The sequence below is a fragment of the Polypterus senegalus genome, chromosome 1 (assembly GCF_016835505.1).
Source record: "Polypterus senegalus isolate Bchr_013 chromosome 1, ASM1683550v1, whole genome shotgun sequence".
NCBI classification, from domain to species: Eukaryota; Metazoa; Chordata; class Cladistia; order Polypteriformes; family Polypteridae; genus Polypterus; species Polypterus senegalus.
The window spans coordinates 200,462,880-200,487,091 of NC_053154.1; the positions used below are offsets into that span (position 1 = coordinate 200,462,880).

The following is a 24,212-nucleotide window of genomic DNA, read 5'->3' on the forward strand; positions in this document are numbered from 1 at the left end:
TCCACTTGTTCCATTTAAGAATTATGGTGGCCACTTGTTCTTGGCAACCTTCAACGTTGTAGATAGCCTTCCCCAGATCTGTGCGTTGACCCAATCCTGCTTCTACGCCCTGCAGGCAACTCCTTCAGCCTCATGGCTTGGTTTTTGCTCTGACACACATGGTCAACTGTGGAACCTTCTATAGACAGGTGTGTGCCTGTCATAATTATGTCCAAACAATTGACTTTACCATAGGTGGACCCCAAACAAGATGTGGAATCATCTTAACAATGACCAGCATTGTAGGATTTTCCAGATATAAATTTCAAGTGCCTTAGCAATGGTTCTGAATACATGTGTTAATGTGGTATTTCAGTTTTGTTTATATTTTTATTAAATTTGCAAACGTTTTTAATATCTTGTTTACATAATGTCATTCTGGAGTACTTAGTGTTGCCTGATGCGGTAAAAAAAAAATACATTTAAATAATTTTAGCAGAAGGCTGCAACATGTTAAAGTGTGAAAGGGTCTGGATACTTTCTGAAACCATCAAAAACCAAAACATTGTATTATCATCAAAGTCTAAAACAAGAGCTGCCTGCTCCATCTTAATCTAGACTTCCAGATGTAACTACACACCAGAAAAGCACTTGCCTTTTAACAACTGTTTTCAATCCATGCATAATCAATTTTTTCTCATCCACCTGACAGCATTAGGGGCAAGGCAAAAAGTAAACCTTGAAAAGGATTAACAAAAGAAAACTGCTCTGCTGATCCAAAGAATTTAGCCACCAACACAAAAACAAGCAACGGAGAACAAGCAAAAGAAAATCTTTAGGCTTACCTCAAAAACTGCCTCATGAAGAGCATTTGGAATTCAAGTCAAGTCTGCATTGATCATGATATCATAATCAAGCAAGCTCACAGTTAATTACACAAACTTTGTACATCAGTGTATATTTGTGATTGTACTTTAAAAAAAACAAAAAAAACAGCATTTTTTGCTATGTTGCTTTCAAACTAGTAAAAATTCACACTTATTTCATAGTTGTATGCAATTTTTATGCACATTTTGTTACCAAATTTTGTCAGTTTGATGATCGACCTAAACTGCCAACTCAACTGGGGCTCCTGACTGATCGCACAGGTAGATCTCCAATCAGATGATAGGGTTATCTCCTTAAAAATAAATGGGTTTCATTTGTTGAAATATTTGGTCATTAAACTTCACTTACCACCTTTCATGAGAAAAAATACTTCACAAATCTGTGCACAAATAACAATCATTATGCTACACCACCATTGGAAACTTAACTACAGGACAGGGGTTTGGATGAGGGAGTGGATTTCCTAATTTACTGGGGTTAAAATAATGCTTTATACAAGTAATAAGAATTACAATATCTAATCTGTGTGCTGCACTAATATAGGATTATTTAGTTAAAATAGTTTTTCAGTAAACAAAACATTCATAGAGAAAAGCTAAGACTAAGCTAAGAAAAACATATGATAAGAATTCAACATGGCAGAAATTAGTAAGCATTTTCCATAAATAAAGCATGATGGGTAGGCTGATGGGTATTAGGACATATGCAAATACCAAAAAGTATCCTCAAGCACCTATGTTTTTAGTACTGTGGTTAATAGATTGTTTAACCTGAAGACAAAATTGTGTATAGGCTTTTACAAGAAATAAGTGATGAGGCCTATTGTTTGATACAAAAAACATGACCATTGATAAGTTATCAGCTGTTCAAGTTTTACTATAACTATTGCCTTTTTCTGCAATTCATATGTGACCAGGCACCATAGCACTATATAAAAGAGAGCGAGAAAGCATTTCAGACTCTGACACTCATGACACGATGCATGCTGTTAGGTTCTTTAGCCTTCTGAGGATTCTTTAGGTTCTCTCCCTTTCTGAAACTTGCAACTTGTAACAGCTCATCTATTCTTCTGGCTCTTGATTTGCACAAGGAAAACTACCAGATGTGAAGCTTGCTGTGCAACATTGATTTGAACCATTCCGATTGCATGTCTAGTTCCTCTTTAAATAAACACAGGATTAGATGAAATAAAGTTTCTTACTGAAACAACTTTGTGTTCACTTATACTTGCAACCGTGAAGAGGTGAGGGGATGTTTCTGTCTAACTCAGGTCCTGTAGAACAACAGGAAGACATCTTTGTTTGGTCCTTTATGTGGTGGACAACTGGTAGCAGATTGTGAAATTTGGTTCAAGCAGTATACATCTGCCACCGTCAAGATATCCAGGGGTGAGTACTATGGATTGTGCATATGAAAAAAGGTTAATACTTCACCATACGGTATTTCTTGTTGTTCACCAATAAATAGACTGAGGGAGTACTCTTTGGCACAAGTGGTTCCAAGTGATTTGCCTGCACTGATTTCATTAAAATGTCCCCATGCCCATTTTACAGACCATGCTTGGGTATACCTCTTCTAACACAACTCAAACTAGAATGGACATATCTTCTTTTGTAAACTCGTTATTATGACACAGAGTCACCTCAGTACCCGATTAGTTACTTCCACAATATTCTGAAATCTGTTACGCACATAAAATGGCAAAGGCCACAGCTTATAAAGAAAACGTCTTGCCTTGAACCCTTCAAAAATTAAACTTGTTACTCACTAGTTCAATTAGATTCTTGATTTGCTAGTGGGAATTACAAAGACCTTCCCTACACGGTCCAATGCTAACCATTCCTAGTTGGGAAACCTAGAATTTTTGCATTTATTTTTTAAGTTTAGTTTTTAACGAATATTGCCTTTCAGTTATGCTGAGAATCTCCATTACATTTGCCAATTTATACATTACTGATCTTTGCAAGTCATATTCATCAACTCCAAACACTATTTTTCTCTGTGATTGCGTATTCTCCTCAGTATCACTTTGAAGGACACTCATCTCTTCGAAATTTGAACGGAACAGGGTAGACAGTACTTAAGTTCACCAATATAAAAAGAGGCTACTGACACATTACCTGTCATGATGATATAGGTGGCTCAAAGACTGGGTGCGAGGCTAGCAAAATGCTTGTCTAATAAATAAAGTGCAACTTGCTCCTACCCTTACGCTGTGTTTAAGTGTATTCTCTTCTCCTTAACAGGTCATTACAGCTTCTTCACTGCCACATACCTTACATAGCTGAGCTTTCTGACACTATAAATTATGGCAACAGCAGACACAAAAGAAAGTCAGATCACCAGATTCCAAGTCTACTACATCTTTGCAATATGTGCAAAATATTTCAAAAACAAGAAAGGAAAGAGAGAAGGATTCTACAGTCAACTGTTGAAGATCACCCCCTCCACATGGGGACATGAGCGAAACAAACTGAAAAACTGGTGGAAGGTAATTAAGGACAATTGTATAGGAGAATAATCCACAGACTTGTGTTCATTTCCACATCATCTCTTAACTGTCTTTGTCAGCTGGATCAAGCTTATAAGAGAAGAAAAAAAAAAACACACACACACACCTCACCCACAATAAAAGGCATAGTGTTATCCTACTTACCACTTTAGCCCAGTAAGGTAGTAACAGTCTCTGGTCATCCAATATCATGAGTTGCACTCTGTGATGTTGGCTAGAAGCTAATGCTGGTCCAAGATCCAAAGCAATGAAGTCTCTTTGCCTCTCTGGAGTAAATCCCAAACACTGAAAGCTATAATTTGTCAGAAGACCAGCAGTAGGCTCATTTTCAGCTGTAACAGCCCAGAAGGTGAGATTATATTTTGCATACTCATCCAAGAACCTGGGCAGAAACAAATCAGTAAAAAAAAAAAAAAAAGTTTTTAAAAAATTGTATCAAAGAAAGAAAGTACAAACCCAGAAAACTTTACTACCACTGGAATGAACTATATCATCTTCTTGGTAATAATTCCAGAGTACAAAGCCACCAGAAAATGAAAGACGCTGTCAAATACTATCATTTTATAATACTTTGTGTTCCATTTAAATCTCTGCACAAGGATATTAAAATGTTAGAAAAATATAAATCAATAAAGAGTTATTCCTATAAGACATCCCCAAATGTTGTGCAAGATGCCGATTAATTGAGACATTGTTTCTATACAAATTTTTGAACATTCACATAAAAGTAAATATGGAAGGATGGAATTTTAATGATAAAAATGAATCCATGAATGACAGACTGTACCACCAGCCTAGAAACAACCAACAAATGTGGGTTTTCGCAAATTAATCTACCAGTTACTCCCACAACAGCCTTATTATTGACAAGCACAATCTCCACACTTATCTTCATATGTTTGATTGGCCCTCCACTCATATGCTTTGATCCTGCAGATTCATGGCTGTTATAAGGACAACGATCTGCCATTGATACTCAAACCAAAGAATGAATCAGAAAGGCTGCATTTAATGAAAACATGCAAAAAAGTAAACTATCAAGCACAATATTATGCAATACAGTGCAGGTGGCATAATCGTAGCACCATTGCCTTGCAATAAGGAGGTCATGGATTCATGTCCCGGGTACACCCTGCATGGAGTTTGCAAAGTGCTTTGAGTAGCGAGTAAAGAATTATCCATGAATGTAGTGCTGGGTGGAATGACCAAAATTCTATAGTACAGTATTTTTCAAAATTATACCGGTTTCACAGTATTGGACGGTATTTTTTTTCCCATGCATGAGTGGATGCTAACCACATTTTCCACTGCAATTATTGGGTAAGAATAACTTATTCCACTGTCATGAGAATTATACATTGGAAAAAAAAAAAAAAAATTTGAATGTGCACACAAGTATTAATACAGGTTTGCATTGCTCCATAAAGTTTTCAAGGGGGTGGCACTAATGAAGAGAAGGAATCACATTGCATGACAGATGCAGTCAAAATAGAGCCTTTTTATTGAACAAAGATTGCAAACAACTTAAACTAAAATTCTGACAACATATTTTCAACCATCCAAAGAGGCATTTAGACCGAGTAAAATATCCAAAGGTGCTTGTCAAAAGTTGTATTGCACTGAACATGTCTTAGAAAAGAAATAGTAAATATTTTTTGTAAATCAACTACATTTTGTTAATGTTAACAATCTCTGTCCACTGACATGTTAAAGTGACTTTTTAAACAACTTCACCATCATTAAACTACATAATATTTAAACTAATAAATAATAATAAAATAAATAATAGTGCAACTTCCATTAATAATACTATTACTTCCAAGACTTCAAGCCCAGGTGCATTACACAGTACTCACCCAATTAAAATAAAACAAAATAAAATAAGTGTAACTTGGTGATGACATCTTTACCAACTGAACCATCATTAAGGCAAACTGCATTAATAAGGACCTTGCTACAAGCTAAGCTATATACATAAACTAGCAAAATACCAAGTAGTGTGTTATAGAAGCAATGAAAAAGAAAAGGAAACAATTTGAAAATGACGTAACATGATTGTCAATGTAATCGTTTTGTCATGGTTGTGAGTGATGAGTGTTGCTGTCATATATATATATATATATATATATATATATACACACACTGTGTGCAAAATTATTAGGCAAGTGAGTATTTTGACCATATCATCATTTTTAATGCGTATATTCCAACTCCAAGCTGTATTAACTTGAATGCTTATTGGATTTAAGCACGTCAGGTGATGTGTATTTGTGTAATGAGGGAGGGTGTGGCCTAAGGAGATCAACACCCTATATCAAGGTGTGCAGAATTATTAGGCAGCTAGTTTTCCTCAGGCAAAATGGGCCAAAAGAGATTTAACTGACTCTGAAAAGTCAAAAATTGTAAAAAGTCTTTCAGAGGGATGCAGCACTTTTGGAATTGCTAAGATATTGGTGTGTGATCACAGAACCATCAAACATTTTGTTGCAAATAGTCAACAGGGTTGCAAGAAACGTGTTGAGAACAAAAGACGCAAATTAGCTGCCAAAGATTTGAGAAGAATCAAACGTGAAGCTACCAGGAACCCATTATCCTCCAGTACTTTCATATTCCAGAGCTGCAACCTACCTGGAGTGCCCAGAAGTACAAGGTGTTCAGTGCTCAAAGACATGGCCAAGGTAAGCAGGGCTGAAACCCAACCACCACTGAACAAGAAACATAAGTTGAAACGTCAAAACTGGGCCAAGAAATATCTGGACACAGATTTTTTTCAAAGGTTTTATGGACCGATGAGATGAGAGCGACTCTTGATGGACCAGATGGATGGACCTGTGGATCAGTAATGGGCACAGAGCTCCACTCCAACGTGGAGGTGGGGTACTGGTATGAGCTGGTATTTTTAAAGATGAGCTAGTTGGACCTTTTTGCATTGAAGATGAACTCAAAATCAACTCCCAAACCTACTGCCAGTTTTTCGAAGACACTTTCTTCAAACAGTGATACAGGAAAAAGCCCATGATTTTTATGCAGGCCAATGCTCCATCACTTGCATCGAAGTTCTCCACTGTGTGGCCAGCCAGTAAAGGCCTTAAAGATGAAGGAATAATGACATGGCCCCCCTTCCTCATCTGACCTAAACCCTATCGAGAACTTGTGGGCACTTCTTAAACGCTAGATTTACGGGGGAGAAAAACAATACACCTCTCTGAAGAGTGTCTGGGAGGCTGTAGTCACTGCTCCACAAAAAGCTGATCGTCAACAGATCAAGAAACTGACAGACTCCATGAATGGAAAGGCTTATGACTGTTATTGGAAAGAAGGGTGGCTATATTGGTCATTGATTGATTGATTTATTTTTTTAAATGTCAGAGATGTTTATTTGTAAATTTTGAGGTGTTTGTTTATTATTCTCACTATAACAGATGAAAATAAACAAGTGAGATGGGAAAATTTTCATTTTTCCTTTAGTTGATAATAAATCTGCACACTAATAGTTGCCTAATAATTGTGCGCACATATGTATTCCCCTAATGATGTTCACGCTCACATTTCCGTTGTGAAACATTCAGGTTTATTAACATTTTGGATTGATTGATAGCACTGTGTTTGTTCCATATTAAAATTAATCCTCAAAAATACAACTTGCCTAATAATTGTGCACACAGTGTATGTATAGTGACCGAAAGAACGAGATCGCGAATACAAGCGGCTGAAATGAGTTTCCTCCGCAGGGTGTCTGGGCTTTCCCTTAAAGATAGGGTGAGAAGCTCAGTCATCCGGGAGGGGCTCAGAGTAGAGCCGCTGCTCCTCCACATCGAGAGGAGTCAGATGAGGTGGCTCGGGCATCTGATCAGGATGCCTCCTGGACGCCTCCCTGGTGAGGTGTTCGGGCACGTCCAACGGGAGGAGGCCCGGGGAAGACCCAGGACACGCTGGAGGGACTATGCCTCCCGGCTGGCCTGGGAACGCCTTGGGATTCTCCCGGAAGAGCTGGAAGAAGGGCCGGGGAGAAGGAAGTCTGGGCCTCTCTGCTTAAGCTGCTGCCCCCGCGACCCGACCTCGGATAAGCGGAAGAGAATGGATGGATGGATGGATATATATACACAGTCTTTGGGGTGCGAGCAACTGTTGCTGGGGGTGCCAGAATTCATGAAGGAAGAAAAATGAAAAACATTATTTGTACAAAATCTTTATTTATTTATCGATTCCTAAATAATTAAATGGGCAGGCTATTTCATATCAGTGCAATACGCTGTCTGTTAAAACGGATGACTCCCGCTCTTACGTGCAAGTCTGCCTGGATATTATGAACTATCGTATCTGTTCAAGTTCTATTTCAATTTTAAATAGAAGGAATTTTTATTTAGTCAACAGAATATTATTCCAGAATAAATCAACTCAAACCTTAAATAACTATTATAAAAATAAATAAATATTATAAAAAATATTATAAAAATATTAAATATTATACAAAATAAATATTATTTTGCTCTCCATAAAAATATATCTAAATATTTATTTAGAAATAAAGTAAACGTTAAAAGAACAAACATTCAAATTTCTTTACTCTTATGTAATTTTATATAAAAAATAAACTGAAATTTTAAATATCCCAAAAGATTTTGCTCTCCATAAAAATATATCCTGTCAAAATTATACAAATTCAAATATGAACATGGTGCATAACAAAACCTGGAAATATAAATAAAATTTGTTCTTTTCAGCAATAACAAATCAAATCATTCAGTTGTCTTTGCTCTTATGTCATTTTATCAGATTTGGACGCCTGGCATCTTTTTTTGGCAACAAGTTCATTTATGTTTGGTGTGAGGTTCTGTGTTGTGGAGATTCTCAGGATGGACTGCAGGTGCTCATCAGTGAGGCGACTCCTGTGTGCTGTTTTGTTAGTCTTCATCACTGAGAAGAGCTTCTCACACAGATATGTGCTACCAAACATGCACAAGGTTCGAGCCGCATGTAGGCGGAGCTGGAGCATTTGTGCGGGAATGGAGTGAATAAACTGTGCGGGCTGTGCAGTATCGTACTTTGCCTTCAGTGTGCCATTACACTGCAGCTCAATCACCTCCATCTGAATCTGCACAGGTGCAGTTTCCACATCGATGGCAAATGGGTTGAAACAACTCAAAATTCTTTTTTTGTTCTTCAAAGTCACCAAAGCGCCGTGCGAACTCAGTGCGCTCAGTTTATCAGCAAAGTGCGTATTTGGGAACACCGTAGTGCCGACTTGGTTCAACATTACTTGGCAACAGGGAAAGTGGGGCAAGTTGCACTGGTGCATTTGTGTCTCCCATAAAAGTAGCTTCACTTGAAATCACTTTGTGATTTTGCACGGTAAAAGCGTCTGCTGAAGTGTCAGATTCTTCTTTAACTCTTCTGCTTTCTGTATCTTGTGCATTGCATTCAGGTCTTTCAGGTTATCTTGATGTTTTGTCTCATAGTGCCATCTTAGATTAAATTCTGTAATTACAGCCACATTAGCTCCACAAATGAGACACACGGGTTTACCGGCAATGTCAGTAAACATATACTCAGCCTCCCATCGGTTTTTAAAGGCTCTATGTTCAGAATCACCTTTTCTCTTTGGCATCGTGTGGGCTAGCTTTGCAATAACTTGCAGCATCATAAGCTAGACTTGATTAACGGTAAGTGTTCGGCAAGGCAGCTGAAGCTCTGCATTATGGGATCTGTAGTTTATTGTGTTACCAGCGCTTCATATCCCCGGGCCATTAATAACAATAATATATAAAATGATCTTGCGGGCCGGATATAATTACGCGGGCGGATGTGGCCTCGGGCCTTGAGTTTGACACATATGGACTAAATAGAACTTGAAAAGATATATTTTTCAAATGTGATCGCAATTCAGATCGAGTTGACGCACTATAGTACATCGAGCCAGCGTGCTATTGTGGTTTTGCCTGCGTGCCTCAATAAGTTACCCTCCCCTCGCTCTCACTTTTTTACCGTTCATCTAATGAATACACTGAGTATGGCTTCACCAAAACAATCATTGATCGCAAATAAAGTATCCATTATTCATAAAGCTTCAATTGGTGATCTGTCTTTCTGCGTTAACCGCATATTTTTTCATACGTCTCAAACCAAGGGGATGCGAGGCTAAAATGAATCGAAGCGCGTACATACTCAGTGCATCCCTCTCGGAATCGAACCTCGGATCGCGCTAGAGGCGAAGCCTCTACTATTGTGCCACGGCGTGTGGTTTGTCTATTTGAGCATAGCAGTGCAATTCGGTTTTTGTTCAGCACTCTTTGGAACTGTTGCTTTTTGTCTGCGCACTGCGTCAGTTCACGTGAGCCGCTGAATATGGTTTTATATGTCACTAGCTCGCTTCTAATTGTTTCGCTGCCTTCTTAATTATATAATGTATGTTTTCTTCAGCGGTTTTTAAAGCTCTTCCTGGTTTTCTATGTACTGCGTGATTACATGGAAGGTGTGATGATGTCACACGAAACTCAGCCCCCCATGGCTTTCGAGCTCAACTCCATTACAGTATATGCAGAAAAATAGCTTCCAGTTATGACCATTACGCATAGAATTTAGAAATGAAACCTGCCCAACTTTTTTAAGGAAGCTGTAAGGAATGATTCTGCCAAATTTCAGCCTTCTACCTACCCGGGAAGTTGGAGAATTAGTGATGAGTCAGTGAGTGAGTCAGTCAGTGAGGGCTTTGCCTTTAATTAGTACAGATAATAAAACTGCAACTTGCATTTATAAGACTATTTGTGGTATAGCCCTACGGAAGCGTATTTGAGCCACGGTGAAGAAAACAAAATACCGACAAGGTGAAGAAGAAAAAAATAAATAAAAAACTATATGGTCGAGAATAAAGTCAACATTTCTACTTTATTCTCATAGTTTATTTTGTCATTAAAGTAGAATGTCGTAAAATAAACTTCATCCTAAAATCAATGTTTAATTTACTAGATTTTCTCAAACCCCCTCATAAATTATGTAGCACATTAAATGCTTTGTAAGTGTTCCCTGACCCAGTTGTTAATCGCTACGCGCTTCTTAAACTGAGTTCCACTTGTACTAGGGAGGCGCAGGCAGCGATCGCCGCACAGAATACATTCACTTCATGATATTCCTGCTCTCTCAAAATATAGAATGCGAAGATAATTTTTCATGATGAAATGCATCAAAGTAGGTATTAAACATGCACAGTAGTGTGGCGGTAGTGCTGCTCCCTCGGAGTAAGGGGTCCCCAGGTATACGTTTAGTGTAGAGAACTTTATGGCAGGTGTGACGAGGCTCCAAAAAACTGGATGTATGAATGGGTATTGCACAGGTTTAACTTAAATATTGTGTAAATATTGGGTTCATGATCTGGTGGTCAGAGACACGAACACAGAATTCAATGGATGGTCTTCTGAGCAGGCTTTCTTTATTGCACGCGTGCTGTCTCTTTGCCTGACGTACCAAACCCCCAGTTCCTATCCTTCCTTTTTCTTTCTCCACATAACCAATCACCACACGATAAACGTCTTTGTGAAATTAAAACTAGTTATAAACATTGACCACGGAGTGTTCAGAACGTTTAAAAAAATCTTCATTGTACATGTTTAATTAAGTAATCCATTCAGGGTTGCACCCATCCCCGCAAGAATTCTGTGCAAGACAGGAGCAAATCCTGAACAGTGCTCCAGGATATTGCAGGGTGAATACGAACAATACATACACAAGCATGGTCAATATGGCATAACAAAACCCCCATATCCTATGTGACTTCAAAAAAAACTGAAGCACGCAGAGTAAACCCACTAGAAAAACAAGCAAATTCAAGGCAGGAAACACCAGGGAACCCCTTGCTGCGATGCAGCAGTGAACCCTCCACGCCACCGTGCCCCCACATGATTAATACATGCTTTAATGCATTTTATCATGAAAATGACATCAAGTATTTATTTTAGGATTCTAAATGTTCAGGGAGCAGGAATATCATGAACTTAATGTATTCTGTGTGGTGATCGCTGCCTGTGCCTCCTCTTAGTGCAAAACGAAGTCACTAAGACACAAGTAGTGATTAACTTGGCTCAGGGAACACTTAACACAAAGCATTTAATGTGCTACATAACTTGACAGGGTTTGAGAAAAATCTAATAAATTAAATAATCATTTTAAGATGAAGTTTAGTTTACAATGTTCTGCTTGAATGACAGACAGACAGATAGATACTTTATTAATCCCAAGGGGAAATTCACATAATCCAGCAGCAGTATACTGATACAAAAAACAATATTAAATAGTAATAAAAATGCATGTAAAAGCAGACAATAACTTTGAGTAATGTTAACATTTACTCTCCCGGGTGGAATTGAAGAGTTGCATAATGTGGGGGAGAAATGATCTCCTCAGTCTGTCAGTGGAGCAAGACAGTGACAAAAGTCTGTCACTGAAGCTACTCCTCTGCCTGGAAATGACACTGTTCAGTGGATGCAGTGGATTATTTATGATTGACAGGAGTTTGCTTAATGGCCGTCGCTATGCCACAGATGTTAAACTGTCCAACTTTACTCCTACAATAGAGCCTGCCTTCTTAACAAGTTTGTCCAGGCGAGAGGCGTCTTTCATCTTTATGCTGCCTCCCAGCACACCACGCGTAGAAGAGGGCGCTCGCCACAACCGTCTGGGAGAACATCTGCAGCATCTTATTGCAGATGTTGAAGGACGCCAACCTTCTAAGAAAGTATAGTCGCTCTGACCTTTCTTACACAGAGCATCAGTATTGGCAGTCCAGTCCAATTTGTCATCCAGCTGCACTCCCAGATATTTATAGGTCTGCACCCTCTGCACACAGTCACCTCTGATGATCACAGGGTCCATGAGGGGCCTGGGCCTCCTAAAATCCACCACCAGCTCCTTGGTCTTGCTGGTGTTAAGGTGTAAGTGGTTTGAGTCGAACCATTTAACAAAGTCTTTGATTAGCTTCCTGTACTCCTCCTCCTGCCCACTCCTGATGCAGCCCACAATAGCAGTGTCATCAGCGAACTTTTGCACGTGGCAGGACTCGAGTCATATTGGAAGTCTGATGTATACAGATTGAACAGGACCGGAGAAAGTACAGTCCCCTGCGGTGCTCTTGTGTTGCTGACCACAATGTCAGACCTGCAGTTCCCAAGCAGCACATATTGAGGTCTGTCTGTAAGATAGTCCACGATCCATGCCACCAGGTGTGAGTCTACTCCCATCTCAGTCAGCTTGTCTCTAAGGAGCAGAGGTTGGATGGTGTTGAAGGCTAGAGAAGTCCAAAAACATAATTCTTACAGCACCACTGCCTCTGTCCAAGTGGGAGAGGGATCGGTGTAGCATATAGATGATGGCATCCTCTGCTCCCACCTTCTCCTGGTATGCGAACTGCTGAGGGTCTAGGGCGTGGCGGACCTTTGGCCTCAGGTGGTGAAGCAGCAGCCGCTCCATGGTCTTCATCAGATGTGACGTCAGAGCAACAGGAAGTCATTCAGCTCACTAGGACGCGATACCTTTGGGACTGGGGTGATACAAGATGTTTTCCAAAGCCTTGGGACTCTCCCCTGTTCCAGGCTCAGGTTGAAGATGCGCTGTAGAGGACTCCCCAGTTCCAGCGCACAGGCCTTCAGCAGTCGTGGCGATACACCATCTGGACCAGCTGCTTTGCTGGCACAAGTCTTTCAGCTCTCTGCTCACATGGGCTGCTGTAATTGTGGGTGGGGATGTCTCACCTATGCTGGTATCAGCAGAAGGATGGTTGGAGGATGCAGTACTCCGAGGCGAGAGTGGGTTAGGGTGATCAAACCTATTAAAGAAGTTGTTCATTTGGTTTGCTCTCTCCACGTCTGTCTCTATGGTGGCACCCTGCTTCGAGCTGCAGCCAGTGATAATCTTCATCCCATCCCACACTTCTTCATGCGGTTATTCTGCAACTTCTGCTCCAGCTTTCTCCTGTACTGCTCTTTCGCCCTGAGCTGGACTCGGAGTTCCTTCTGCTGCGCTTGAGCTCATGCTGATCACCACCTTTAAAAGCCCTTTTCTTCTGGTTCAAAAGGCCCTTGATGTCACTTGTAATCCATGGCTTGTTGTTAGCATAGCAGCGTACTGTTCTTACTGGAACTACAATGTCCATACAGAAGTTGATGTAATTAGTTGTGCAGTCAACAGCCTCTTCAATGTTCTCACTATGTGACCCAGCAATATATCCCAGTCTGTAGTTCCAAAGCAGTCTCTCAGAGCCTGCTCTGCCTCAGGGACCACTTCCTGAATGATCGTGTGGTTGTAGGTAGCGCCTCACTCTTGGTTTGTAGTGAGGCTGAAGCAGAACCAGGTTATGATCTGCTTTCCCAAGCGCAGGCAGCGGGGTGGCGCTGTATGCGTCTTTAACGTTTGCATACAGTAGGTCGATAGTCCTATTTCCCCGGGTGTTACAATCCACATACTGGGAGAAGGCAGGTAATGTTTTGTCCAGCGTCACATGGTTAAAGTCTCCAGATTAGCACAAGTGCCTCAGGGTGCTGCGCTTGTAACTTAGCAACTGTGGAATGGATGATGTCACTCGCTATGTTCGCTTGAGGGGGGATGTAAACAATAACAACAATCATGTGTCCAAACTCTCTGGGCAAATAATAGGGACGCAGACTTACGGCCAACAGTTCAATGTCCCTGCAGGAATTGGAGAATTTAACGTTTACATGTCCTGAGTTGCACCACTTTGTATTGACATAGAGGCGAGTCCTCCTCCTTTCTTCTTCCCGCAGGTACTTGCGTCTCTGCCCGCTCTAACTGTGCTAAACCGGGTAGCTCCACGTTAGCATCTGGGATGGTAGTTGTTAGCCACGTTTCACTAAAACACAGCAAGCTGCATTCTCTGTAGGTTCTGACATTTTTCACCAGCACAGCCAATTCGTTGATCTTATTTGGTAGTGAGTTCACATTTCCCAGGATCACAGAAGGCACCACGGTTTATAACGCCATTTTCTCTCAAGTTGCCTGGCTTTTATCTTATCTTTTATCTTTGCGCCGGCTCGGCTGCCCCGATATCGTCTTCTTACCTCGTCAGGTAAATAAGGAACCACACCGGCGTGAGCATTTCTTCTCAGTGCTTTAAGTTGACTACTTGAATAGGCGAGTCTTGGCATGTAAATATCCATGTCAAGTAGTAAAAATAGTAAAAGTGTCCAGGGAGCGATTCCACATAAAAGAAAGTGGTAGAAGTGATCAGTGAACAGAGAAAAAAAATAGAAAAACAGGTAAAAAGATAAAGTCATACACGGAGCTGCTGGAAAGGCTGCCACTCAGATACGGCGCCGGAAATCTTATATTTATATATTTTATAAATCTTATCTTTATTAATCCCAAGGGGAAATTCATATACTAAGGCAACAGCATACTGATAAAAAACAATATTAAATTAAAAAGAGTAGTAAAAATGCAGGAAAAGCAGACAATAACTTTATATAATGTTAACGTTTACCCCCCCCAGAGTGGAATTGAAGACTCGCATAGTGTGGGAGAGGAACAATCTCCTCAGTCTGTCAGTGGAGCAGGACAGTGACAGCAGTCTGTCACTGAAGCTGCTCCTCTGTCTGGAGATGATACTGTTCAGTGGATTCTCCATGATTGACAGGAGCCTGCTCAGCGCCCGTCGCTCTGCCACAGATGTCAAACTGTCCAGCTCCACGCCTACAATAGAGCCTGCCCTCCTTACCAGTTTGTCTTCTTGTTTATGCTGCCTCCCCAGCACACCACCGCGTAGAAGAGGGCACTTGCCACAACCGTCTGAGAGAACATCTGCAGCATCTTACTGCAGATGTTGAAGGATGCCAGCCTTCCAAGAAAGTATAGTCAGCTCTGTCCTCTCTTGCACAGAGCATCAGTATTGGCAGTCCAATCCAATTAATCATCCGGCTGCACTCCCAGGTATTTATAGGTCTGTACCCTCTGCACACAGTCACCTCTGATGATCACAGGGTCCAGGAGGGACCTGGGTATCCTAAAATCTACCACCAGCTCCTTGGTTTTGCTGGTGTTCAGGTGTAAGTGGTTTGAGTCACACCAAAGTCCTTGATTAGGTTCCTATACTCCTCCTGCCCACTCCTGATGCAGCCCACGATAGCAATGTCATCAGCGAACTTTTGCACGTGGCAGGACTCCGAGTTGTATTGGAAGTCCAATGTATATAGGTTGAACAGGACCGGAGAAAGTACAGACCCCTGTGGCGCTCCTGTGTTGCTGACTACAATGTCAGACCTGCAGTTCCCGAGACGCACATACCGAGGTCTGTCTGTAAGATAGTCCACGATCCATGCCACCAGGTATGAATCTATTCCCATCTCTGTCAGCTTGTCCCTAAGGAGCAGAGGATGGATGGTGTTGAAGGCGCTAGAGAAGTCCAAAAACATAATTCTTACAACACCACTGCCTCTGTCCAAGTGGGAAAGGGATCGGTGTAGCATATAGATGATGCCATCCTCCGCTTCCACCTTCTCCTGGTATGCGAACTGCAGAGGGTCGAGGGCGTGGCAGACCTGTGGCCTCAGGTGGCGAAGCAGCAGCCACTCCATGGTCTTCATCACATGTGACGTCAGGGCGACAGGACAGAAGTCATTCAGCTCACTAGAGCGTGATACATTTGGGACTGGGGTGATGCGAGATGTTTTCCAAAGCCTCGGGACTCTCCCCTGTTCCAGGCTCAGGTTGAAGATGCACTGTAGAGGACTCCCCAGCTCCAGCGCACAGACCTACAACAGTCAAGCACAGGCCTTCAGCAGTCATTTACGAGAATACAGTCAACATGTCGACTTTAATCTTATCATAAGCGTCAAGATTAAAGTGGAAATGTCAAGAATAAACTCAACATGTCGCTACTCTATTACATAGTACCCAGGTACATTACAAAGTATTGAAAAAAAAATAAATAAATAAATAAAACAAGTACAACTTGGCTTGCAGTATTATCCAGTGGTATAGAAACAGTATTCACACATTTTAACATAATGGTCCACATCCGACCTTTTAACACCAAAGTATCTCCAGACAACAGACATGACTCCTTTTTCTGCAAAAGTTCTTCTGTGTCATCATGCTCAACTTTATCATCTGCTGCAGCTACAGCTTCAGTTTCAGAATGTTCTCTGTCCATTTTCACCATTCAGTACCTCCACTAACGCACGTACTCCGTTGCATGCTTGTTTAGCGGTGCAGCAGTGAAAAAAGTCCCCCCCTTAAACAGTTTCCCACTGCGCCACATTCCAAACGTTGTTTAAGCTATTTAAACCAGTGTTGCGATATAAGAAAAATCCATATCATAACAAAAATAAAAAATGGTTTTTGGTATGAACCTGTATACTGTGCCCAGCACTACATGAATGTGTTTAAAATCTATGTAAAGAATATTATTATTATTACTACTACACTTGATTTGTCAATTTCAAATTTGAAGCATTGTTTATCTTATCAGATAAACAAAACGTAGCGCTGGGGGGCTCTCAGCCTCTATATATCTTCACAGAACCTCAAACTTGATCCAAATGCAAATGTATGTGTACCACCATCTTTTTATTTACAAAAAGGGCACCAATAATCACACATGTAGCGATTTAAAATGAATCTGTGTTCGCTCAGTATGCAGCAGAGTAGACATATTCGTGTGTTATAGTTACTGTTATCACTTGTTATGGGTTTGTGCAATGATAGCTTTAATAGCACTGACAGTTTGCATTTAACAGAATAAAAAGTCTTTGTGATACACCTAGGTCAAATATTTAATAAAAAAAAAAAGAATATTTTGGTTATTTTAAAAATGGAAAACTATTGCTACTACCTTTTAATACATTTTTTATGCACTTTTTGATGTGCCCGTGTCAGATGTGAAAAAATTTAAAATGAATAAATCATTACTATATTTCAATATATTCATCTGTGGTGGTTTAAACTTTTTCATTTTATGCTGCTTACCCGCCACTAAAAATGTCTGGCACAGCTAAATTTCTTGGTTTGAAAATCTGGCCCCACTGAATTTGTAATTGAACAGCCCTGCTGTACACTGTAACAAACCATATAAACTGCACAACCCTGCTGGTATGTGAGATTTTACAGTTTCTTTCCATGTATTCATCCCTGCTCCAGGTAGATATTGGCCATGTTCCACAAAAAGTGGGAAGTCTTTCCAATAGGAAACAGTGAAAATTCAGACAATCATCTCTCTCCCAATTAAAATACGGTCCACCTCTAGACACATTTTATATTCTCAGGGTAAGAAACTGTCATTTATTTTTAAATTTGCTGTTGCATCATACTGTATTGTTTTTGATTTTCAGGTGAAAAGTGCTGGCTGGGTTAAATGGAAATTTCAAAGTGGTCTTATGCGAGTGAGGATGTGTGTATTGTAGGTCGGCCCTGTGATGGATTTGGTCCAGTCCAGGACGGTTTCCTGGTTTGCTGCCAGTGCTATTGGTACAAGCTCTAATTCCTGTGACACAAAGTTGGATTAAGTGGGTTAATTAGCAACATTTTCCATTATTGCTTATATACATTAGTAGTCACACTTTTTTAGTCCTTCCTAGAGCTGTACAATTTCCTCTAGAAATGAAATGGGTCAGTTAGTACGGACGGCACAATAAATACTGCCAGAAATAAAGTATCTAATGAACATCAGCATGTCCAAAGATGCTTATATGGTCAACTGTATAGTGAAAGACAGGGAGCTCATATTTTTAGAATTGTACTCAAAAAAGGACTATAACTATGTATCAGCTAATTTATAACCAGAATGGGTCAAAGGAATTGTAGGAGAACTCAATTTACTTTTAATAATTAAAACAGTAACAGAATAACTTCAACTAAATTGAGGGAGAAAAAAAAAAAAAAAGACTCATGGTAACAATAGACAAAAGATTTACAACCTCCAGTGTAACTCCTGCATTGCAGTATTTTAATGGATATGTACTTTACAGCTTATCCATGGAGGGTTCAGGGTGCCAATAAGAATTGGCAATTAAAAATAAATAAATTTTAACTGTACATTTCAGTCCAAAATGTCTAAAGTCAGTGAAAAACAAGACTGCTATGTGTGATTTGTGATTATCTGGAAATAGATGCTAGTGCTTAAAACGGTCACAACAAAATATCCTGCATCATGTGAAATTATGCTCTTTAAAATATAAATAGGGTAATCATAATGCCTTGTTCTGTTCATTAACTAAATGCAAAATAATTTGATACACTATATCTCTCTATTATTTAAAAAAAAACAAAAAAACATGATCTTTTGAAGAGAAACAGAGACACTTTCACATCCCGAGAGACGGTCAAGTCACGTCATACTTACAACCTTTGTAAGCAAATCCCGTGATAAACATGCAGAGCAGGTTAGAGATAATGGAAGTAGGAAAATTCGAAAGTCTCAAAAAAAGGAGAGTAAAGATCGCATTAGTGCTAACAAACAGAAAATATGACCTGGTGAAATGACGTAACAGCGAAAATAAATAGAATAGTGTTTGAGGATGTCTGGGGGAGAAGAGAGACGAAATGCAGATCACGCAGCATTGCAGCAGCAATCCAGCAGCTGATCAAGCAAAGAGGAGGTAAACCAAAAACTGTATATGTTTCCCATTGTATCACCATTTAACAAGGGTTTTGGAGGAGCGGCTGTGTCTCCTTGGGGTGCATTCATAGCGCTGGTGGTTTGGGGATGGGGTTAGGGATGTTGGCAAGCAAAGCCCCGTAGTATATATAGAAATAAAATACAACTGTCTGTTTGTATGTCTGTACACTTTTCACGAGAGAACTACTTAACGGATTTAGATCGGGTTTCTTCGCTATATTTGCTTTAACATTCTGGTTGATTTTACAACTTTTCTCATCATGCTAAGAATTATAGTTGACTTTCTGGAGTGATACATTCGCGCTAATCCGAGACAGAGGCTGCGGGCCAAGGGGAAGCGTGATGTCAGGAGTGGGGAGCAGTGCAGGGCACCTCCTCACTGTCCTGTTTCACTAATACGCGGGGCAGAGTCGAGGGGGATAACTAGTATACAATAAATATGGATTAACTGAATACTGATAGTTACCTAACTTTTAAATGAACCAGATCACACGCACATTCTATGACTCTGTGTTGCTCAGTAAACTGCAGTTTACTTTTGTTGTTCACCTGTTTGATGTCATAAAAATTAGTTCGACTTCCAATTCAGCCAAGTTATTACATCCGACATATGCTCCTTATGCTCACTTCTTTAAATAACTTCATTTTCTTAATACTTATACAGATCTGGGGGCTGCTACTCATAAAACAAACTAATAGATCTCAAAATTTCATGGATTTGAATGTATATGAAAATCAACCTGAAAAAAGGGATTTATAAAATCTGAAATTTTAAAAAACAAGAGTATACAGTACGCATGCAAATTAAAAAAATGTGCGAACAAACATACATTAGTGTACTTGCACCAGTAGGCTCCTTCCGAAGGTTTCCTTTTTTTCTGACAGCCAATGTCAGGCTGACTAACACAGCCAGTGCTATTTAAGGGTTAACAGGTATGGTATGTTCAAATGCAATTTTTAAAAAAAATCTTTTTTCCATTTTGCCGTGGTATGTAAAACACGCGACTTCAGACAGACGAGTCTCACATCTGTTTGCAAGGTCCATATACATGCATTTCTTAATACTCTTTACTGCATTATTCATTGGATATCCACTCTCATATACATGCAGTCCACTCCTGTGATTAAAGACAAAAATCAAACTTGCTGATGGTATCTGGGCGATTTGTGGACTAGATGGGAAGCTGAGAAGCTGGGAATTTCAAACTACATGACTGGCATTCATGGAAGCATGCCACCCACTGCCTCCAAGTTGCTATGATCATGGTAAATGAAGGCTAGGACTGTAAAAAAAAACAAAAAACAAAAAAAAAACACCACAGTCATAACGGTGCTGGAAAGTCAACATAACAAGCGGGTCAGTCATTCAGTCATTTTCCAACCCGCTACATCCCAACTAAACTTAAAATCCCCAAAAATTTTCAGTAGTGCAAACTGAGAAGATCAACAACTGCAGATGGAAAGTCTGACATACCCCATGGATAGAAGTCATGCAATGTAATATTGTCTTTACAATTTTCTGTACCTGTATACTTGAATGCTTTATTTTAAAGTTGTTTTTTTGCAATCCATTCTGAATTGGAATAGGGCAGTGTTCTGGGGTTGGTTCATGACTCAAACCAAAGAAACCTCTTATATATTTAAAAATGGCAGTTATAAATAAGGTCAGTAAGAAAAAAAAATGTTAATTATAGGAAAGGTATAAGGAAAACTGTAAAGGACTGAATCTGTAATCAATGAAATCCTCCACCATATGTAAAGAAAGTGAATATTAGATTTTGTGTTAAGACATCAGAGAAATCATCAAAGCCAAATATTAAAGCACATGCAAAAGAATGTCCTTCCAACTTTAAATGGCTTGTCTCACTTACAAGAAGCATTAACACTTGCTTTGCCATCGCTTTGAGTCTTAAATTCTGCCATTACTCAAATCCCAAATGTGAAATGTTCAGAAAAGTGAAAATAATGTGATTTACCTTTCCCTAGTGCTGTTAAATTTCTTACCTTACAAAATATTGTGCCCATGCTTTGTGGTACTTATTTCCAGGCTCTCCTTTTAGCATGCCCTTGCCAATAAGGTCCTCGTTAGTTTTCATCCAAGCAGGAGAGCTCCACGGACTAGCAAAAAGCAAGAGGGGCTGCTTTGACAAGGTCTGTGCCGTCTGGATTAAAGGAATCTGTTGTATTGAAAAATAAAAGATAAGAGGAAGATAGATCAAGCAAAGCATAATCAACAACTTAAGGAATTTAGCAAGCAAATGTGTGTTCTCAATCCTACTTTTTGTAAAAATTGATTGATTTGTATGGAATGATTCCAATAAAATAAAAAAATGTGTGCACTCTATACAGAGGAAAACATAAAAGGAATGGAACAATGTGGATAACTTTTATAACAGACTTCACAGCAGAATTAATGGCACTTTCTCTTTTTCATGTGTGCACGATTAGCTACTAACCTTAAATCTAGTATCTTCAGGAGCAAGGCTGAAGTTTCTCAATTCAAAGTCTTCAGGAACATCAGCATATGTATACAAGCGCTTTGAGAAATCACAGCTGGCCATGGGAACTCTGATTACATTGTATTCAATACCTGAAAATGATAAATATTTTAAGTTTAGGATTGAACATAAGTAAGAATGCAATTCAAAGTAAGCACAAAGTCTGATGCATTAACTTCTTTTGTATAAAAATTATTATGTAAGCACAACTACACTGCTAAAGTAGAACATTAAATGCAAAGCTAAAAATAGTTAATATGTTAAATATTAAACTTGTCCAACATCAATGGACTTTATATAAAAATCTATGCATTAGCACGAACCATATACAGTAGTTTGCTACTCTGTAAGAAAAACAAAAAAAAACAGATTTGAATGTACTATAGTACGAGTGGCAAGAGCACAATTGTAAGCTTGTCTAGTAATGGTGATACATGATACCCTTATTAGCCTGTAGATCAGGGGTATACTTACCCTGCTCAGAAAAATAGGATTCCAGCAGGTTATTCTGTGTTCTCTGCGATAAAGACATAATATTGATTGCAGCTGCATCAGTCATTGCACCTCCAAACCCTTTGATCCTCTGAAAACGTTCTGCTGTATTGAAAGTGAGCTTCAGCCCTATGGTGACAAATAACATAAGGTAAAAAGTATCATTAGAATCGCAAGAGTTATAACAGTATGCAAGGACCCCAAACACCATCACTCTTTCCAGCAAGGAGCCCTCTGATTAGCTTCTTTATCATAACACCATCAACGTATAATACACATGTAACAGACATACCTGAGTATGAAAGGACTCTATGAATGTCTCCAATCTGCCTTTCTAAACGTGCACCTGTCTGGCTGCTTAGAAAAGAGACATATTGACCTTTGTCTGGAAGGTTAAGGGGTCCTACAGTGTCACAGTAGGTAGCATTGCACACACACACCACTGAGTCATGACCAAAACTTTGAGGTATACAGGGGTTTGTATTTCCTCCTGGAGGGATGAAAGAAAAAAAAAATTACAGCCTAGTCAAAAGCTATGAGCAATTTATCACTAGTGCTCTTCTCCCTTATCCCAAAGACTTGCACATTACACTTACTGGTGATTCCAAACTTACCTATTATGAGCAAATATTATAGATTTAGTATTCTAAATATTTAGTAAGGGATATTATAGTCATCGGGGACTTTAACTATTTGAATATTAACTGGGCTAACCTTGCAAATAGTTGAGTACAACAGCAGGAGTGAGACAGAATTAGTGACTTTTTTTTTTTTTTTAAAACACAGTCAGTATGTTAAAGCACCAACAGAGGGGGGAGAATAGTATTTTGCAATAAGCAGGATATAACAGAGTGTATAGGTAACTGAACCACTAGGGTGAAGAAACCATATTATACAATTATCAGTGTTTTGCAATTTTGTGAATGCAAACACTAAACCTGTTAAGTTTAACTTTGGTAGGGCACATTTTGAACAGATGTGGCAGAGTTTAAATGGCTGGTATTGGCTTTTAGCTGTGGGGACAATTGAGGATCAGCAAAATGTTTTACATATAATGCAGGACACAATCAGATCACAAAATCTGGAATTGGGGTGGGAGCTCTGCAGTGGGTAAGTAAGGAGATTTATTAAAAAAAAAAAGTTGCAAATCAGAAAGAGAGAGAGGGGGCCTGGGAGCAAGTGCTGATAGCACGTTGCAGCACCCACCACACGATGAACCAACTGGATTGGGACCTGAGTGCAGCAGGTGACAGTTCAGCACTACACTGGAATAGTGGAAGTTTTTTTTTTTTTTAGTGCCAATCCTGCCACCAACCCCCAAGTTTTCAGTGTAAATTGGAGGACCTGTTTGCACGGTTGGATGCAGATTAACGTCATACCCAGGACGAAGCAACTGCAGATTAAGGGCTTTGCTCAAGGGCTCAACTGATTACAGTCACTTCAGGTGTTGACAGGATTCTGTATAAGGTGTTTAAGACTTGTATGGGGCATATTAGAGCATATGGGCAACCACCAAGATGGATATTAGGCAAACTAAAAGGCAGTTAGAGAGGAATATTGCAGAAAAGGCAAAAGGAGACCCAAAGACATTTTTTCACTATTTCAGTAGAAAAAGAACAGTCATGGAGGAGGTAACATGAATCAGGAGTAGTAAAGGGGAATTAAAATATACAGACAGTGAAATCGCAGATGCTCTTAAACTTTCATTGGATAACCTACTAGCAATAATTAAAAACCAAGTACTCAGTGAATTGAAAATTATAGAGTGAAGTACTGCTCAGATTAAATAGACTGAAATCAAACAAACCACTAAGACCAGGTAATAATTTATCCTCGAGTGATTTAAGAAAGTTAGTGAGTACATATATTAACCCTTGACACACATTTTGTAGGAAGCCATTGTACACTGGGAAAATTCTAAAGGAATGGAAAATGGCAAACCTTATCCCTTTATATAAAAAGAGTGATCATGCAGATCTAAGTAACTATAGGTCATTGAGCTTAACACGCATCACAGTAAAATATAAACAATTATTAAGGATAAGATTGAGCAACACACAGCAAGAACAGGAGTTTTACTGAACAGTCACCATAGGCTGAGAAGAGGGAGGTTGTGTTATACTAACATGCAGGAATGTTGGATCAGAATGGTGCATATTAACATACAGAAGGCATTTGATAAAATCCCACAAGAGGAGTTAGGCATCAAATTAAAAAGAGGTGGCTA

General features: G+C 39.5%; 1 protein-coding gene across 3 annotated transcripts in view; it reads right to left on the reverse strand.

Moving 5' to 3' along the window:
• gba (glucosidase, beta, acid) overlaps positions 1 to 24,212 on the reverse strand; it is an 81,329-nt gene that overhangs the window by 36,727 nt on the left and 20,390 nt on the right. For all 3 annotated transcript variants that reach the window (XM_039767057.1, XM_039767048.1, XM_039767040.1), the window contains 5 exons: positions 22,278 to 22,475; positions 21,968 to 22,114; positions 21,452 to 21,585; positions 21,000 to 21,172; positions 3,524 to 3,761 (listed from right to left, as the gene is read on the reverse strand). In XM_039767057.1, the coding sequence (XP_039622991.1) occupies positions 3,524 to 3,761; positions 21,000 to 21,172; positions 21,452 to 21,585; positions 21,968 to 22,114; positions 22,278 to 22,475 (890 nt within the window). The remainder of the gene's footprint in view (positions 1 to 3,523; positions 3,762 to 20,999; positions 21,173 to 21,451; positions 21,586 to 21,967; positions 22,115 to 22,277; positions 22,476 to 24,212) is intronic.